General features: G+C 37.5%; 1 protein-coding gene across 5 annotated transcripts in view; it reads right to left on the bottom strand.

The window, feature by feature from the left end:
- The window catches only part of PPFIBP1 (PPFIB scaffold protein 1), a 140,732-nt gene that overhangs the window by 810 nt on the left and 123,021 nt on the right, over positions 1–16,901 (bottom strand). For all 5 annotated transcript variants that reach the window (XM_089524633.1, XM_089524635.1, XM_089524634.1 and 2 more), the window contains 10 exons: positions 16,025–16,166; positions 14,347–14,475; positions 13,510–13,660; positions 10,992–11,103; positions 9,580–9,668; positions 5,905–6,027; positions 3,769–3,894; positions 2,810–2,998; positions 1,959–2,138; positions 484–549 (listed from right to left, as the gene is read on the bottom strand). In XM_089524633.1, coding sequence (XP_089380759.1) covers positions 484–549; positions 1,959–2,138; positions 2,810–2,998; positions 3,769–3,894; positions 5,905–6,027; positions 9,580–9,668; positions 10,992–11,103; positions 13,510–13,660; positions 14,347–14,475; positions 16,025–16,166 — 1,307 coding nt within the window. The remainder of the gene's footprint in view (positions 1–483; positions 550–1,958; positions 2,139–2,809; positions 2,999–3,768; positions 3,895–5,904; positions 6,028–9,579; positions 9,669–10,991; positions 11,104–13,509; positions 13,661–14,346; positions 14,476–16,024; positions 16,167–16,901) is intronic.

Here is a 16,901-nt window from a genome sequence, read left to right on the forward strand (position 1 = left end):
AAGATAACTTTGCACTTTTTGCCCTATTCATGCTTTTTTATTCACTGTTTCTACAATCAAATTTAACAAAAAGTCTCTTGTGTGTGGAATCCAGATATTTGCGCGTGTGGCATTTTAATATCAAACTGCTTACAGGCTGGATTCTCAGCAGCAGCCTTGTATTGTAAGGCTGTGCGAAATGCACTCTGCAAAGGGCAATATATCGCAGATGCAGTGTCACATGAGATTCTGGATTGCAACACAGATTTAGGCGCAATTTCATTCAGGTGAAAAGCAGCTGCTTCCAACCTGGCAGAACCCTATTAGGCTCCATGCTAACTGAAGATCAGCCAAGACACTGTTGAAGATCACATTATAAGTCAAGCACATTTTCCAGTCTGCCTGGGGAACATTCCTGCTCTATAACATGCTACTGAGGAAGCTCTTAAGACAAGAGGACTAGTCAAATCAGAACTACCATAGAATTAATTCTTAAGGTCTTACAGTCAAGTTGTTGATGCCTTCAGAGAATGCTCCTATTTGCCTCACAGTACCTTCTGAATCTTCCATCTATAGGAAGGAAAGAATTTGGTAATAATTATTTACATAAATTAATCCAGTTCACTTATAAATTATTAAGTAATGCAGATACAACACCAAGAGCATTTATTTGGTTACAGCAAAACTTTAAAATAGTTAAATGCTTTCCTAAAACCCTACCCAGTGCTTTAGTGGCAAGGCTACCAGAAGATTCAAGAAGAATTAAGCATGCTAGTGGCTCACTTGTGTAAGCCAACTTTACAGTCTTCGCTGCTATTTGAAAAAACCCCAAACAGAAAGACCCATTCTTGCCCCTGGGGCCTGCTACCTGTGCACAGATGTCAAATAACCACACTCAACAGGTGAAGCAGCAGTGCAAATAACCTAAGAAGCCAAACAGAGCAAGAAGCAGTACCAACAAGAGGCTGCAGCCAGATCAAACTATTGACCAAGCAATTTTGGAGCATCATAAAAAGAATATGCCGTAGCCTCATAAAATAATATAAAATAAAAAGAGTAAAAAATAATAAAAAGGATATTCCACAAAAATCTCTTCAGAAGCAAGCATTAAGTTGACCAGAGAAATTACTGGCACATGAAGGTCGATAATCTATTTAAAGAGGGAGAAAAAGAGCTAGAGACTGCAGGATAGCAAACAGAGGAAAGTCAAATGTTAATGTCTTTAACTGACTGAAGAGTCTCCTATGGAAAGGGAGAGCTGCAAATGTTGACAATGGGAGCCTGAGGAACTAGATATGGAAAAAGGGATAAGAGAGTTGAAATAGAAAATGGTGTTGTGAAGAGAAAATAATAGTCCCATCTAGATTAGATCCACTGAATAAATGGAAACATGGTAAGTCAACACTACCAAATTCTATAATTCAGTATATTAACTCTAGTTGAGATTAACAATCGGATTCGTCTCGAGTCTCACTGGGCTGCCTTGCAACCACTCACCCTCTTAGAGGGTTGTTCTGACAGTAAAATGGGATAACTCAGTGCAGAGCACTTTGAGCAGGGATGTCTTTATGTTGGACTTCCAGCTCCCATTAGCCCTAGTTAAACTGGCCAGTATCAAGAATGACAAGAACTGGAGTTCAACCTCACTTGGAGGGGGAAAACTCCCCATTCCCACCTTGATGAAGAGGATCTATACATGTGAAGAAAAAAAATCAGTCACATCAATTAATTTGACAGCTGGGAATTCTAGAACTGAAGTTCTTTTATTTATTATAACCCAAAATCCGAGAGCATGTTAACAATTCTTACACAAGTTTCTCAAGAGTCAGATACTTAACAGTACTGACACATTACAGGTCTGTTTAGCAAATACAAATTGAGGAACACCGTAATATCAAGAAAGGGAGAGAGTTAATAGCACACACAAATGTAATTTTTTTAGCACAGCACTACATGACATTTCAACTCGTGACCCTTACCTGCTCCAGTCTGTCCAGATCATCATCATCATATACTCTGATATCTAAACCTGGCTTAAACCCTTTCCTTGATCCAATTCCTGATGCCTGCCCCAATTCCATTGGGCACACGTACTCTTCCCCATCATCCTGCTTCTTCTTTCTTAAATTTCCAAAATTACTAAAAGCAAGTTTCTTTGGCTGAAAGAGAATGATTAAATAATTCATGAACTACTTAGCAACCAGGAAATGTATGGTTTTGGGAGTTTGGGTTTTTTGGCACTGACAAAATCATGTTTATTTTTTATTAGTTTTTCTAACAGAAAGGTAGAATAAATGCACACAAAAAATCAAGTCAAAAGATCACAGTTTCCTCTAACATACAGTTAAATAAATAATAATAAAATATTTTTTTTATTTCTATCCCGCTTTTTGCCAAGCAATCAATACAGTTATTACAGAAAGCTGGTGGGGAAAACTATCAGACATAGTGGTTACCATTTACCAATCATTTACAGTGTGTCCATGTTATATGCGGGCGCATTTTATGCGTATTCCAGCATATGCTGGAAGCCGTGCTGGAAGGAAGAAAACAATGGCGCACGCTCCTGTGGTGTGCGCCCTGTGCACCGTCACCACACCGTCACGGGCATGAGCCCCATTCATCCACGTTTTTCCCCTTACGCAAGGGGATCCGGAACGGATCCCCCGCGTAAGGAAAGGGACGACTGTACCACATTTTCATGTTTTCTTCTACAAATGCAAAGAAACTAACTACAGCATGGGTGGGGAACCTTTGTTGCTTCAGAAATACCAGAAAAGCCGACTGACGACTGGAGTGTATAACTGTATTTCCAAAGCACTGACAATACCTTTACTTTGGCTGTAGCTGTTAAGAGGACATAATCTGGTGATTCCATAGCTTCACGTTTTTGATGCTGGGCCTCCTGACCAATCAGCAAATTAAAGTGAGTTGCCAAGTGCCGCCTTAGCAGTGTCTTGTTTGGGGGGATGTTAAGGAGCTGTGCCAAGGTCTCTACATTGAAACGAGGTTCCAAAACCTGTAGAGCAAAAATGAGATTTCAGAATTCCATTTTTACAAAACAAAACAAAAAATCCTTTGTATCAGTCCAAAAATCTGGTTCATCCAGCTTTTAGTGACAAGTTACAAAGGGGCAATGGGTACAACAACATTATGTCTGGCATCCCATTGGGATGTTTCTGTTGTGTGCCTGCAACTCATTTCCAACCTATGGAAGCCCCAAAGTGAACCTATCACTGGGGTTTCTGGGGCTCAGAGTGTGTTACTTGCCCAAGATCACCCAGTGGGTTTCCAACCCTGGTCTCCTGAGTCAAAGTCCAACACTCAACCCCCTACACAACATTGGCTCTTACACCACTGTAAACCGACTAATGATCATGTAAAGTTGAATTGCACTGTTGAACAATGTTCATATTCTCAGGAGCGCAAAATAAACACAGTTACACCACTGAGACCACTCACAAGGGCCATTGTGTAAGGGTCCCAAAGCACAATATGCCCTGATGCACAATGTGCCCCTCTTGAGTAACAGGACATCTTTCACAGAGCCTTGTTGTGCACTGTTGCAATTTGCTAGCATGGTTGTGTATTGTGCCAGCAATGTAGCTCCATCATTACAGAGTTATGCATCGTAGCCTCTGATGCAATATTTCAGCCTGTATTTAGAAAATATTCATGATGGAATTCCTGTGACTTCTAGACACTCTCACCCAAGAACAATTTTTTAAAAAGCATCTATTGTTATATAGAGAATATTTGTTAAAGTGATATAAAAGGCCATGCACTTACCATTAGCCCACCATGAACACCACTCCCTCTCAAATTAGGAGCATATTCTGCAAGATCAACAGAACGCAGCCACTCCATAACCCGATGGTTGGTCCACTGGGAAACTTCTGATGGTGTGATGTTATTCTACCAAGAAGAACCACATTTAACTGCATGATGTATTTTGCACATTTATAGATTTGGATGTTACTACATTTAACTCAAGACTTAATGCACTATACTGTCAACACAATTGTTTTTCAGTTCTACAATTAATTCACTCTACATAGTTCTTACATTATTTGACCTTTCAATCTTCAAGTGCACCCTTTGGAGCCTAACTACCTGATCAGTAAACTCACTCAGTGCTAAGATGTGTCCCTTCTGATCTGATATCTGGGAGGCAGGGAGCTGGATGTTTGAAGGTCTCAGATGCAAAGGAAGAAAAATCTGCAGGCACAAACCCAGTATTGTCCAATAAATAGTACAGCATAGCCAGTTTTTTCAATCTGCCCCCTACAATTCCAAATCCAACAACCATAGCCATTAGTTTAGTTTCTTGTTTGTTGTTGTTGTGTGCCTTCAAGTCACTTCTGGCTTATGGTAACCCTAAGGCAAACCTATCATGTGATTTTCTTGGCAAGATTTGTTGGCAAGAAAATGGCAAGAGGGGGTTTGACCTTGCCTTCCCCTAAGGGCATGTGACTTGGCCAAGGTCACCTATTGGGTTTCATGGCCAAGCTGGGAACTGATCCCTGGTCTCCAGAGTCGTAGTCCAATGCTCAAACCACTATGCCATGTAGGCTCTTGTAGCTTGGCTTTAATATGAAGAAACATTTAAGAACCATCTTTATCCATCAAATGCCTTCAAGCTCACTTACTTCAAACAAACTTAGATCTAGTAAATTCAAAGAATGGCTCATGATCACAGCTCATGTGTTTTTTCAAATTTAGTTTTTGCAGTACCAAAGGGTTTAGAAAGGCATGGGGGTTGAGGGGGTGGGGGGCTGACAGAGGCAAACCCTGGGTCACATCCCAGGATGGTAAGTCACAATTTGTGGGGTGCAGACAAAAAGGAAGTAGAACATGACATTTAACAGAGCAACTACATAATAAAATCCCTATCTTTGTTTATCCATTCTACTTCTAAAAGTTGTCCACCTTCTAACCAAACATGTTAATATTTGACTCAGGTTAATATTTGGCAGAGCTTTCTTTTCAAATAGGGAGATAAATAAGTTATTGAAAAACAAGGCACTGAAAGTTTTTTTAAAAAGTCATTCACTTTCTTCTCTCAACTTTAAATAAGATCAAAAGTGCACTTTGAGGAAAATCTCACATTTTTTTTAGTTGGGAAGATTAGAGGAAAGAACTAGAGACAAAATGTATAAATGCCAAAGAAGCACATTTAGATATTATGAGAACCTTTCTAACAGTGAATAGAGTTCATCACTGGAAAAAGACTGCTTCAGAAGGTGGTAGACTCCCCAACAAATGAGGTGTTTAAGTATCTATTTTGTTGACTCCTGCACTGTTGGCCTCCAAATTTTCTTCAACTTCTAATATTGTGTAACTGCTAATAGTGGAGGTAGCATTTCTATATATGAATGGTCTCCCAAATTTAAAAAAATCTGGACATAGAAAACTAGAACATCATGGAAAAGTCTATGCTAGATTTCCATACACTGGGATTCTTAGCAGGAAGATGTACTATTATCCACCTTCACTCTCATGCAACACAGTCCAAGAAGAGCCAGATAATATAACAGCTAGGTGTCACATCATATTTTCATTCACATCATAGAAATACTAGTTAAAAAATGCTTTCAGAAGAGGTCAAACATAAAAGGGAAGCACCAAGAAAGCACCTACCAAACATGTCTAGGAAGGCAATGGGATTGAGAGAAAAGCCTCCCCCAAAATTCTTAATGCTAGGGCAGACTCATATAAAGATATATGATCCTTCAAATATTCTGGACCTAAGCCATGTATAAAGAGGCAAATCCATATAACCAAGCAGACAGTGGCAGGAAAGGCTCAAGATTCTCAAAACAACACAAAATTTGCAATGATAAAACTGAAGAAAACACTAGCATTGAATGTCTTAACATTCTTTATGATAGATCAGTAATATGCGTCAGTACTGGAACATCTTACTTCATCCGAAGGTCTCCTGCGCAGACAGTTGGGTTCAAAGTTATTTATTCTTAAGACTTGAATGGCACGTTTAATGCTAAGGTGGTGAAGGACACTCACAACTTTCAAAGATAATAAGTCATCCTGCAAAGGAGAAGAAAGAAAGGGAAGGAGAAAGGAAAGAGACATTAATGATTTTTTTAAAAAAAAAAGTTATGAGAAGCCCAGAGGAGTAAGACACCAAAGTTGACTTCCTTTCTCATGACAAAACTCAAAGTCTTGTGGTTCCTTGAAGAATAACAGTGTACTGCAGATAGGAATGCTTGAGGATTTTGTTCAATCCACATTTTTAAAGCTAACTGACCTGATTTAGATTTCCTAAATTGACATACAAATCTGAATGTTGTTTTTTTTAGCTTTCTCGCTTATCCAACTCCTGCATCATCATTCTCAGTGCCTATTTGCACACCAATATGCACTTTTAATGAAGTATTCAAATGGTAAATTTCCATGGTATCTTTAAAAATGTAACTGCAGACTGATGTTAAAATGGAATAGAACAGTCATTGAATGGATCTACACTGCAGTTTGATACCACTTTAGCTGCCAAGGCTCCATCTTACAGAATCCTGGGATTGGTCACTTTTTAAGGCACCAGCACTCTTTGGCAGAAACAGCACTTAAAGTAATGTCAAGCTGCATTATTTCTACAGTGTAGATGCAGAACAAAAATTTGGAAATCACGTATTCACAGTAGAACAGGTAAAGAAAATGAGGTCCCACAAACATTATTATCTTAAAAAGCCCAATGTGTTTCAGCCTTGCCACACATTGTTCTTCTTCAATGGCTAATTATAAAAGAAATAAAAATACAAACTGCAGGAAAAGAGATTCCGCCTCAACACTAGGAGGAACTTCCTGACAGTAAGGGCTGTTGGACAGTGGAACACACTCCCTCAGAGTGTAGTGGAGTCTCCTTCCCTGGAGGTTTTTACACAGAGGCTTGATGGCCATCGGTCAGGGATGCTTTGATTGAGAGTTCCTGCATGGCAGAATGGGGTTGGACTGGATGGCCCTTGTGGTCTCTTCCAACTCTATTATTCTATGATTTTCTGATTCTATAGTTGTAGTATTGGGACAACACATAAATCATCTCTTAAAACATAATTTCTTAAAAATCAAATAGCATTTAGTATCCATATTACCATATACATAACTATTATCAGAGATTTCTGGAGCTACGTCTGCACTCTCAACAAAGTGGACACTGAGTATTAGAAGGAAGGGACTAGGACTACCAATGGGTTCATATTTATGGATAATGGATAATAAGTGTAAATTTATTTTTCAAAAATTATATTTTAAGAGATAATTTATGTATTTCCCAATATCACAACTATAATAAATGTACCTTTATTTATTTTATAAGCCCCTGAAGAAGGCCAATTTGTGGCATGGCCGAAACGCATTGGTTTTTTTAAGATAATACATTTTGTGGACCATTAACGGCACATGGGACCACATTTCCATTAACTCTTCTACAATGTCGATGCGCCCACTGACAATGAACACACAAAAGTGGCACAGATAAGGATTGGTGCAATCCATCCATCCAAATTAGGAGCATGACCTTTCATTGACTATAGCAGGAGTAGATGTCTAGTTTTCCTTCTGGTTGAAAAAAAGACTCTCCAGGACTTGAAACAGCTAAAAATATGACAAGATTGTCCAGTTTAAGTGTTTTTTTCCCTTATAGGATGGCAGCAACCCAAGTCAAGAGCTGCAGACAGTCAAACATATGGATGTGTGATTCCATGCTCTTCACTCCTTCAGTCTGAGGTAGCGAGAGTAAACATGGCCATTTTCATTTCTACCTGAAATGGGCCATTATTTTGCATGATGAAAATTTTTTCATGGCCTTTTAGATTTAATGCAGTATGATGCATTAATAAAATTAATACTGAACATTAATAAAAAATTGTGATTATTACCGAGCTAATATGTGAGGTCAGAAACATTTATTTCCATGCCTAAATAGGAAACAACATAATCCCAGAATATTAGAAAAGGTACCTAACAGGTAATCTCTATTTACTTGCTATTGTCAGTCATCACATCTGAGAAGAAAGTCAGACACCCTGGACCCATTCACACTACACAGTTATAGTGCTATATTCTACTTCTACTGCTATGGCAACATTCCATGGAATCCTGGGGTTTGTAGATTGGTGCGACAAAATCTAAACACTCCTCCCTAAACTGCAAATTCCAGGATTTCACAGGATGGAATTAGAGGGAGATAAATGCACAGCGTCACAGCAAGCAACGGATCCATTATCTTAACCTCATTTTAAGTATCAACAATATGAACAATTAAGAAATCCTATTGTCACTTTAATTTCACACTGTAAATTTCCTCCATCACATGCTTTTATTTTTCTTTAGGGGTAAACGGTTCATTTCAACTGAAAAACAAACCAGCAATAGTAGAGCTACTGCCACCGTTTATAGAACCAGCCATCGACACAGAGAATACCCACGAAGAAAAATATGGAACAAGAAATTATTGGTTTCTTTATTATTATCAGGGAGAACAAGGAAATATGCACAGAAGAAGAACCAAGCAGAGAAAAAGACTAATTTACTATTAAAACTTTAACTATTACAGTCAACTTGTACCATTGTTCTTCTGCAACAGACTATTTCAATTTCATGAAAGTCACAATACGTATGAGGGACATCGTTAGTGTGGTGTTTTTATTCTTGCTTGAACAGGCCCTATCAAATCATTAAGCTAGAAATCCAGAGGTATTTTAAGGCACTTAAAATTACAAGTTTAGTAGTATAATTTATGCAAGATACTTACTATGCGTTACCACTGCACCCATTAATCATGTATGATTGGAAAGGAGAGGTTGAAATGTGTGATTTTAAATTAATTAAAGACTATCCTATGTGCCTCTAGTATTAAATTGGCAGCAAACTGGCAGAAGGCTTCTGCTTCTATGCTATAAGGTTATTGGAAAGCATCTGGCAATTAGATGAAGAAACTGACAAACTATGAAAAGGCTAAAGGAGGATGTTGGCCATATATTTAATGAGAAATTTAATGATAAAAGTAAATAATGGCCCAAATCCAGTTGCTATTTCCAACTAGAATACAGTCCTTCTAGTACAGGAAGTACAGCCAAGTAGAACTCTGGGATATGATCACATATTGACTAAGACCATCTCAAATTAAAATCAATGTTATACATATCTTTTGTGAAAATAGGTGCAAAAAGTACAGAATACCTTGCATAATTCCTATAGAAAAGAACACTTAATGCTGTTCACTGCAGGCATAATATTCAGAATAGAAGCCTACAAATTCAGACTGAAGTGTCCTGGTAAATATTTGCAGGCAAAAGGCAGACATGTGATGACTTTTTTTTCATAGAAAAGGGTTTGTAGAAAAGGTAGACTTTGAGACAGGAGAGCTGATAAAAGTGGCACCACACATACAATCTTGGAAACAAGATACAATAGGCAATATATAAGAATGTGCATAATTATTTTCAGGTAACAGGAAAACTCTTGGTAGAGCCAGAAGAGTCAAGATCTTTGGCAGGGTTAGGAAAATGCGGGCATAAAGAGTGAGGAAAAGAGGGAAATCAAAGCATGAAAAAAAGAAGAGATTAAAGCTCCTTTGCTTACGATAGTCATATAATGAAGCATTCGCCCATCCACCTTTCCTTCATCAAACTGTGTCTTATATTGAGGTAGTCCAATATCATCCAGCCATCCTGTGAACAAAAAGAAGAATGGTGACTATGCTCAAATAAACAAATATTTCACGTTAACAGATTCATTTATATGCTCTCTCACAGATGAAATGTCTGTTAGTGAGCAACAGACGAATTTTATATTTACCCAGTCTTGTTTACTAGGTAAACCTGTTTACTGGGTTTACTTGTTTATACTAAAACCAAAAGAAAGAATGAGTGTCTATGCAGAATCAGGATGATGCCCAATGTATGATCAGGTTCATTAGAATCACAGAAAAAAACATACAGATCATTATAGGACATTCCAGACTGTATTACTAATTCCAACTTGAATAGTACCATTTTTGGTGGGCTTGTCTTTTCTTACTTCATCCCCACACCCTCACCAATACACACACCCTGCCTCTACTTGCTTGCAGTCAACCTGAGCAACACACTGGGGACCAACCGTACTCCTCTGTCTCAAGAGCTTCTGCCCAAGACCTTACTCTAATGCTTGGTATTCATCTGCTTTACTGTTACTGACATGGTAATCAAGCAATCAAGGAGAGACAGAGAAATGTTCCACTATGTTCCAATTTCGAAAGGGATGCCAGGATAATGATGGAGAATTCCACTGCTTGTTAACTCCAAAAATGCATTTTTATTTATTTGATTTATACTCTGCCTTTCTCCCAGGAAAGGACCTAAGGCAGCTCACATCAAGTTAAGAACAAAGTATACTAAAAGCCTGTTTGATACAGATGTCTATAAAGCATTACATAAACAGTTCCATTAAAAAAAACACTAAATGACAACACATTAAAACACCGAAAAAAAGATAAAAACTTAAAGCCTGATATGTGTTTTGGCTGAGCCAGTTGAGACATCATCAGCTAAAATCTTTATAAAGGTAAATCAGCTGTTAATATAAAATCAGGCAATGATGCAAGTTTATACACACAACAGAATGCAACTTTGGTATCCGCAGGGGTTTGCTTCCAGGACCCATCCTCCGCGGGATACCAAAATCTATGGATGCACAAGTCCCATTATATACAATGGTATCATAAAATGGTGTCCCTTATATAAAATGCTTTTGGGATTTTTTTTGCTGGGAGGGAGGATATTTTCAAGCTGTGGGTTGTTGAATGCATAGATATGGAAGCGGGGCTGTACATTATTTTAACACAGAATTGCAAATCTTTTCTTCACTCAAAATCCTACACATAAAAAAGCATGCATAATGTTATTTTTTATCTCCTTTTTGCACACATCCTTTCAAGTGTTTGAGGATGCACACATATTTGAGCTACTCACTGGATTGGTGAGACATGGCAAAAAAGGGTACCAAAAACTTACTTGTAACCCAATTGTAATCCAGTTTCCCATGGTTGTTTTCTTCTTCTGAGCCTAATGCCTGAAGAGCAAGCTGAAGTTTTTTCCGATGCAGTGGGTGCTTTACTCCAAGTTCCTATATATGGGCAACAAAACAAAAATTGCTTTTTCAAAATGAGTTATATTCTATTTAAAAATGTGATGCTTAAGTGCAGATAACAAACAATATTGCTAAGTATCTCTATGAAAATGTACTTATCAGCCTATCTTGTCTAGGAATTGCTGTACATGTTTAATAAAGTGGATTTAAAAGCAAAATTTCACTATATTAAATTAGTAGACTTTTCCCAGTTATAAAATTGGGAAAAGGTGGAACATGCTTTGATTGCATCCTGTTGGGATTATTGTAATGCACACTAAATGTATCCCTGGCAAGTGTTCAGTGGACCCAAAATGCTACAGTAGATTACCAACCAGTGCTCTTTACAGATAATATCTCCCTCCCCTCTTACAACAGCTTTACTGGCTATAGTTTTGTTTCAACATAAAATTAAAAGTGCTGTTCATGACCAAATATACCCAAGTTCTGAGATTTCCAGGAGTAGGCTTTATCTTTATATCAACTTCACAGACATGTCTGGTAAGGGCATAAAATAGGGTTTTCTCAGTGACTGCTACCAGACTGTGGAACTTTCTTTAGCAGGAGCCTAGGCTGCCTCCCTGCCTTCTTCTCCCAACAGGGAAAGACCTTATTGTTAAATGGGCTTTTGGCTCGGGCTGCTGCAGAAAGTCTTTTTTTTAACAGAGTGGGAGAGTTGCTGCACTTTTTCTTCCTTGTTATGTAACCAGTGTTTTAAAACACTTTCAATTTAGTGAAGTTTTTAAAATGACAATTTTTAGAAATATTTTTAATCTGCCTTGGAACTCACATTGGGAGAAAGGGGGATATAATTTTTTTTACAAAATAAATTATTTTATTTAAAATTGCTATTTAAACCAGTTTTGTCTTATTTCATGGATCCACAATTCATCATGGAATAGGCCCATTCAAATAACCAGGACTTTACTCTCTCACATGGACTTCAGTGTACCTACTTTAAGGATGAAGTCCAGAAGCATTCCCATGCCAGTGGTAACTACTGTAAATATTAATTTATTCATTAAATGTTCATTAAAATGTTTTCAAACATAATAAATAAAGGTTGAATTAAACCCTTGCATAATTCTTGGAAAATTCTAACTGAAATCCATCAAATCCTCAGGATTTATTGTTTTAAATTTCTTATTATGCTTAACATTTTATGTTACTGAAGCATTCAGTATTATTTATTTGCTACAGACAAATCAGTTTGTCCCACAACTGTACTGTTATTTATTCTAGAAGAATTGTCTGGTTTATAAAAGCACAGTGGGCCCTTGGTATGTACTGCAGTGATGGTGAACCTTTTAGAGACCGAGTGCCCAAACTAAAAAGTGTTCCAGCACCGAGTATTACCCAGTGCCAGGAGCGGGACTTCCAGGAGGGAAGGGGACTTCCAGCATGGGACCTCTGCCCTCTGGAGGGACTTCCAGGGCGGGACCTCTCACCCCCCCCCCCCCATCCTCCCAGGCCTTCAGCTGCCTCTCTGGAAACAGAAGAAGACCTGGGAAGGCAAGGGGGGAAGAAGAGGAACAGGCACACGCCTGTTCCTCCTTTTCCCCGCCCTCTGCATGCCTTGAGAAATGGCCCCGTGTGCCATCTCTGGCATGCGTGTCATAGGTTTGCCACCATAGCACTAAGATTTGGTTCCAGGACCCCACATGGATACCAAAATCCATGGATACTCAAGTCCCTTAAAATGATGTCCCTCATTTAAAAATGATGTCCCTCGTGGTTTACTTTTTGGATTTTTTTTGGGGGGGGGGGGGATTTTCAATCCCTGGGTGGTTGAATCTGTGGATCAACAATCTGTGTATAAGAAGGTCCAACTGTAGGCATAAAACATACAAATCCATTTCTAACATTACTCTATTTTTGTATTTTTTCAGATATTACTGACAGTATCAACATTTTCTATTGCAGCTTTATGACATAATATTCTAAGAATAATATTCTAAGAATATGACTAATATTTTTATATGTTTTTCCTCAAAACGGGTTAGTAAAATGTAGTATCTCACTACCTTTTGGTGCTTAATAAGTTTAGCGGAGCTCCAACAGGTTTGATTTCTGACACTGAGAATGGAGTAGTGTTCTGTGTACTGAACTGCTAGTTGTTTAATCTTTTTCAAAAGAGTATTTTTATTATGTAATATCTTTAGTTACAAAAAAGATGAGGATGAGTATATGCTGTATGTGCTTAAGAGAGTCTAATGTGCATCCTATATAATAATAATAATGTATCTCAATATAATCTGCTTTATTTAGATTGAAAAACTGACAAGGCATCCCAAGTCCACCTGCACCCCTAATTTCTCTTTCATTTCCCATCTGATTTTTTTTTAAATTCTACAACAAATGTGTATTCCCCTTCTAATTAAAAATGTACCTCCAGATACCTACCTTTTCTAAATCAGGCTGAGAAGCTTGCAGGAGAGTCTGACCAGAGAGTATCCAGTGTTTTCCATTACCTATGTAAGAACCCAAACCCTGATCCTGAAGCCAGTTGCAGACTTGTTCTTTTGTCCATTTAGCAAACGGCATGTCCAGATCACTAAATTTGGAATTGAAGTGAAGAGACAAGTTGTCAGTTTAGAAAAACAAGAATATAATAAGAAGGTACAGGTAAAATTTAATTAGAATAGGCAAAGGAACAGATTATGAGGAGTGGTTCAGAAATCAAGCATGATTTTATCTCATCACATGCAGTTTAACTCAGCTATACACATTTCACATTCTTTCCAATATTATTATCATCAAAATATTACAAAAGAATGAGATTTGTCATACTACAGGTCTCACAATAGTGCCCCTTTGACACTGGATATTCTACAGTATGGCTTTGCATTAAAGAAGTTATAATATGAGCTACAGTTGAAAACTAAAGCTTCTATAAAGCAAAGCTGAAATCAAAGTTTATTCATCAAAAATGTAGAAGTCATCTACTTAAAAAACAAAAAAAATAGCATCATCCCATCTACATTCTTGGAAAAGGCTGGGAAATGGATCAACGTGTAAACAAACACCAAGAATGATTAAATTACATTTCTAAAAGTCTACAGGCTTTAAAGTGATAGAAATGTGTTAGAAAGACAGCTAAAACCTGGAATCCCACTTTAGATATGACAGCTCACTTTCAGAACCAGACAAAGATTCTTTGATTCAGGCGACAATAGCCATGTTACTTATGCTTCAACTCTAAGATGCATTCCCCATGCTGGCTTAATATATGTGTCTTACTTATTGGTTTGCCCAAGATCTCTCGACCAGCCTAATCTTGGTCCTGCAGTTGCTCTCGTTCCTCCTCTCTTGAACTCAGTCTCAGTCATGTCATCTGGATTAAATGTGGTAGATTGGCTCCTTCGGAGTCTGAAAAAAAAAGCCAGGAGAAAGAAAGACAGATTTAAGAAATCGCCTTTTGGCTAAGATCAAGTGCACTGTGTAGATTGAAGAAATGATAGTGGTATAAGAGTGTAAGAGTCTCCTGGATCAGATAGATGGTCCAACTAGTAAAAGCATTTAGTGCTCAGTATCGCTACTAATCCAAGATGGAAAAGACTAAGACAATGCACCTGGAGAGCATATACAAGAATAACTGAAAATGATATTATTTGTGCATTGCATAGCATGGAAGAATATTTGGGAATCTGAACAACAAAATTAACCATGGTCCCTTTCAAATTACATAGCTGTAACATTTAATTCTGATGTAACTGCCATGATTCCATCCTGAGATTTGCAGTTTAAGGAGAAGTATTTAGATTTCTCAGCCAGAGGTTTAATGCCTCTCCAAACTACAAGCCCCAGGATTCCACAGGATGTGGCTAAGGCAGTTAGAGTGTAATCATAGTGCTATAATTCTGTGATTATGTACCTCCTCCAGGTATTTCTATTCTTTGGACTAAGTTGTTCCCATCCAACTTTATCAATTAACCATGGTTAATGGTAATCAGTATATACTCTTAACTAGGTTTTGAAGCTGTTTAGCACTTTCCAGTTAAGAAGCAACTGGGCACTACTATTAATGTTGCTGTAACACTGAAATACATAAAAAGAGCAAGGCGAGGATAATCACATCAAGAGTAAAGCAGCTGGGAACAAGCCTTGAAAGAGTCATCACCCCCCCCCCCCCCCCTATTTTCAACATAGCTAAGAAAGCCCCAGTGCTCTTCAGAGGGGAAATTTAGATTGCTACAACCCATTATAGTGCAGTGATAATAAATCTCTATTTTTTTCCATTTTCCAACAGATGTTGAGAACAATGGAAGTTTTTTCTCCCATGTCTTTTGGGACACTGATGCACTTTTCTTCGCTGCAATGATGGGACACTATACAGCTTTTCTTAAAAAGTTGCACAGTTTTCCCAGAAAACTACCTTGTTTTCTAGAAATTGGTCAGCTTTTGGCACATAACTGAAAACTGTTCAATTTCCATCTTGGAAAGGAAACTGTGCAACATTCAAATTGGAAAAAATCGGCACCTGAATTCCTGCCATATAACATTTGGTCTGCACAACATTCAAAATAGCAAAGGCAGTGCATTAAAAAATGGGGTGCATAGGTTTTTAGAGCAAAGCTGCCTAGTTTTTTCAAATTTCTGTGCAGTTTCTCAAAAACTTTGCAGTTTATATTGTTCTGAAAACAAAATAAGTTTGTGCAAGTTGCAGGTACTTTTGATCTGCCATTTTACTTCCCACAAAAGTTTCTTGAATGGTCAAGAATTGCAAATCTGGCTCCAGTGTGGAAACTCATGAATCCCCATTCTATCTCTAATATGACAGTCAGCAGAATTATGTTGTAAGCCGCCCCAAATGTTGTAAGCCACCCCGATTATATTGCGCAGAGGGGCAGGATAAAATAATAATAATAATAATAATAATAATAATAAGAATTAGAATTAGAATTAGAATTAGAATTACCTTCCAAATAATTTCTTGATTCCTCTGGCTTTCTTTTTAGAATCAGGAGAAGGTGGAGTCAGAGGCCCACCTACAGTACCTTTAGGTCGAGGAGGCAAGCCAGCCAGATCTAAATGGTCTGCAGATCCTTTTTCTGTCTCCGCTTTTAAATAAAAGAAAACTTGAATTACTCATGTGAATCTGTAGTTTTTAAACCAGATTAAATTTAAGTGCCCATTTCAAGTTTGTGAAATAGCACAGGGTATAATTAGCCAATTCACAGGGGTTAAGTCAACTGAAAGAAATCTCGTGTTCAATACAACATATCATTCAGTTACAATTATTAACATTATTAATTAATCAGTTCTCAATTCTCTCTCTTATGGCTTTGACTTATCTAATTCCATTCTATGGAAAATACATATGCTGATCCAATAGAGTTCTAATGCAAAACTGGTAAAAATGGTAAAAGGGTATACAGCTTACTGTGAATTTCCAAGAGGCAATACCTATTTACTGTTTTCATGTAGAGAAGCAGAAAATGCCTTCTCTGCCTTCGATGTTACAGTTTAAAAAAAATACCTCTATACCTTTGCATTCTTCAAAAGTAACTAAAACAAAAACTTTAACATTAATTTTTGGAAGGAAAATAATCACAGTGCTATAGGTCTTAAGCATGTGCTATTAAACTGTGAGGCCACACCCCCAGTAATTATAAAATCAATTAAAAATTATAGTTACATCACAAAAAGAGTGACATTATCCTACATTTCCTTACATTACAATTAATGTAACTTAGTTATGCCTAGCAACTGCTGAAATGAATAACAAAATATTTTTACAGTATTTGTAACTGATTATTATGAACCTCTGAACCAGAATATATTATCTACATATG

Source organism: Sceloporus occidentalis, unplaced genomic scaffold (genome assembly GCF_023333645.1).
Source record: "Sceloporus occidentalis isolate IW3139 unplaced genomic scaffold, rSceOcc1.0.p SCAF_5, whole genome shotgun sequence".
Lineage (NCBI taxonomy): Eukaryota > Metazoa > Chordata > Lepidosauria > Squamata > Phrynosomatidae > Sceloporus > Sceloporus occidentalis.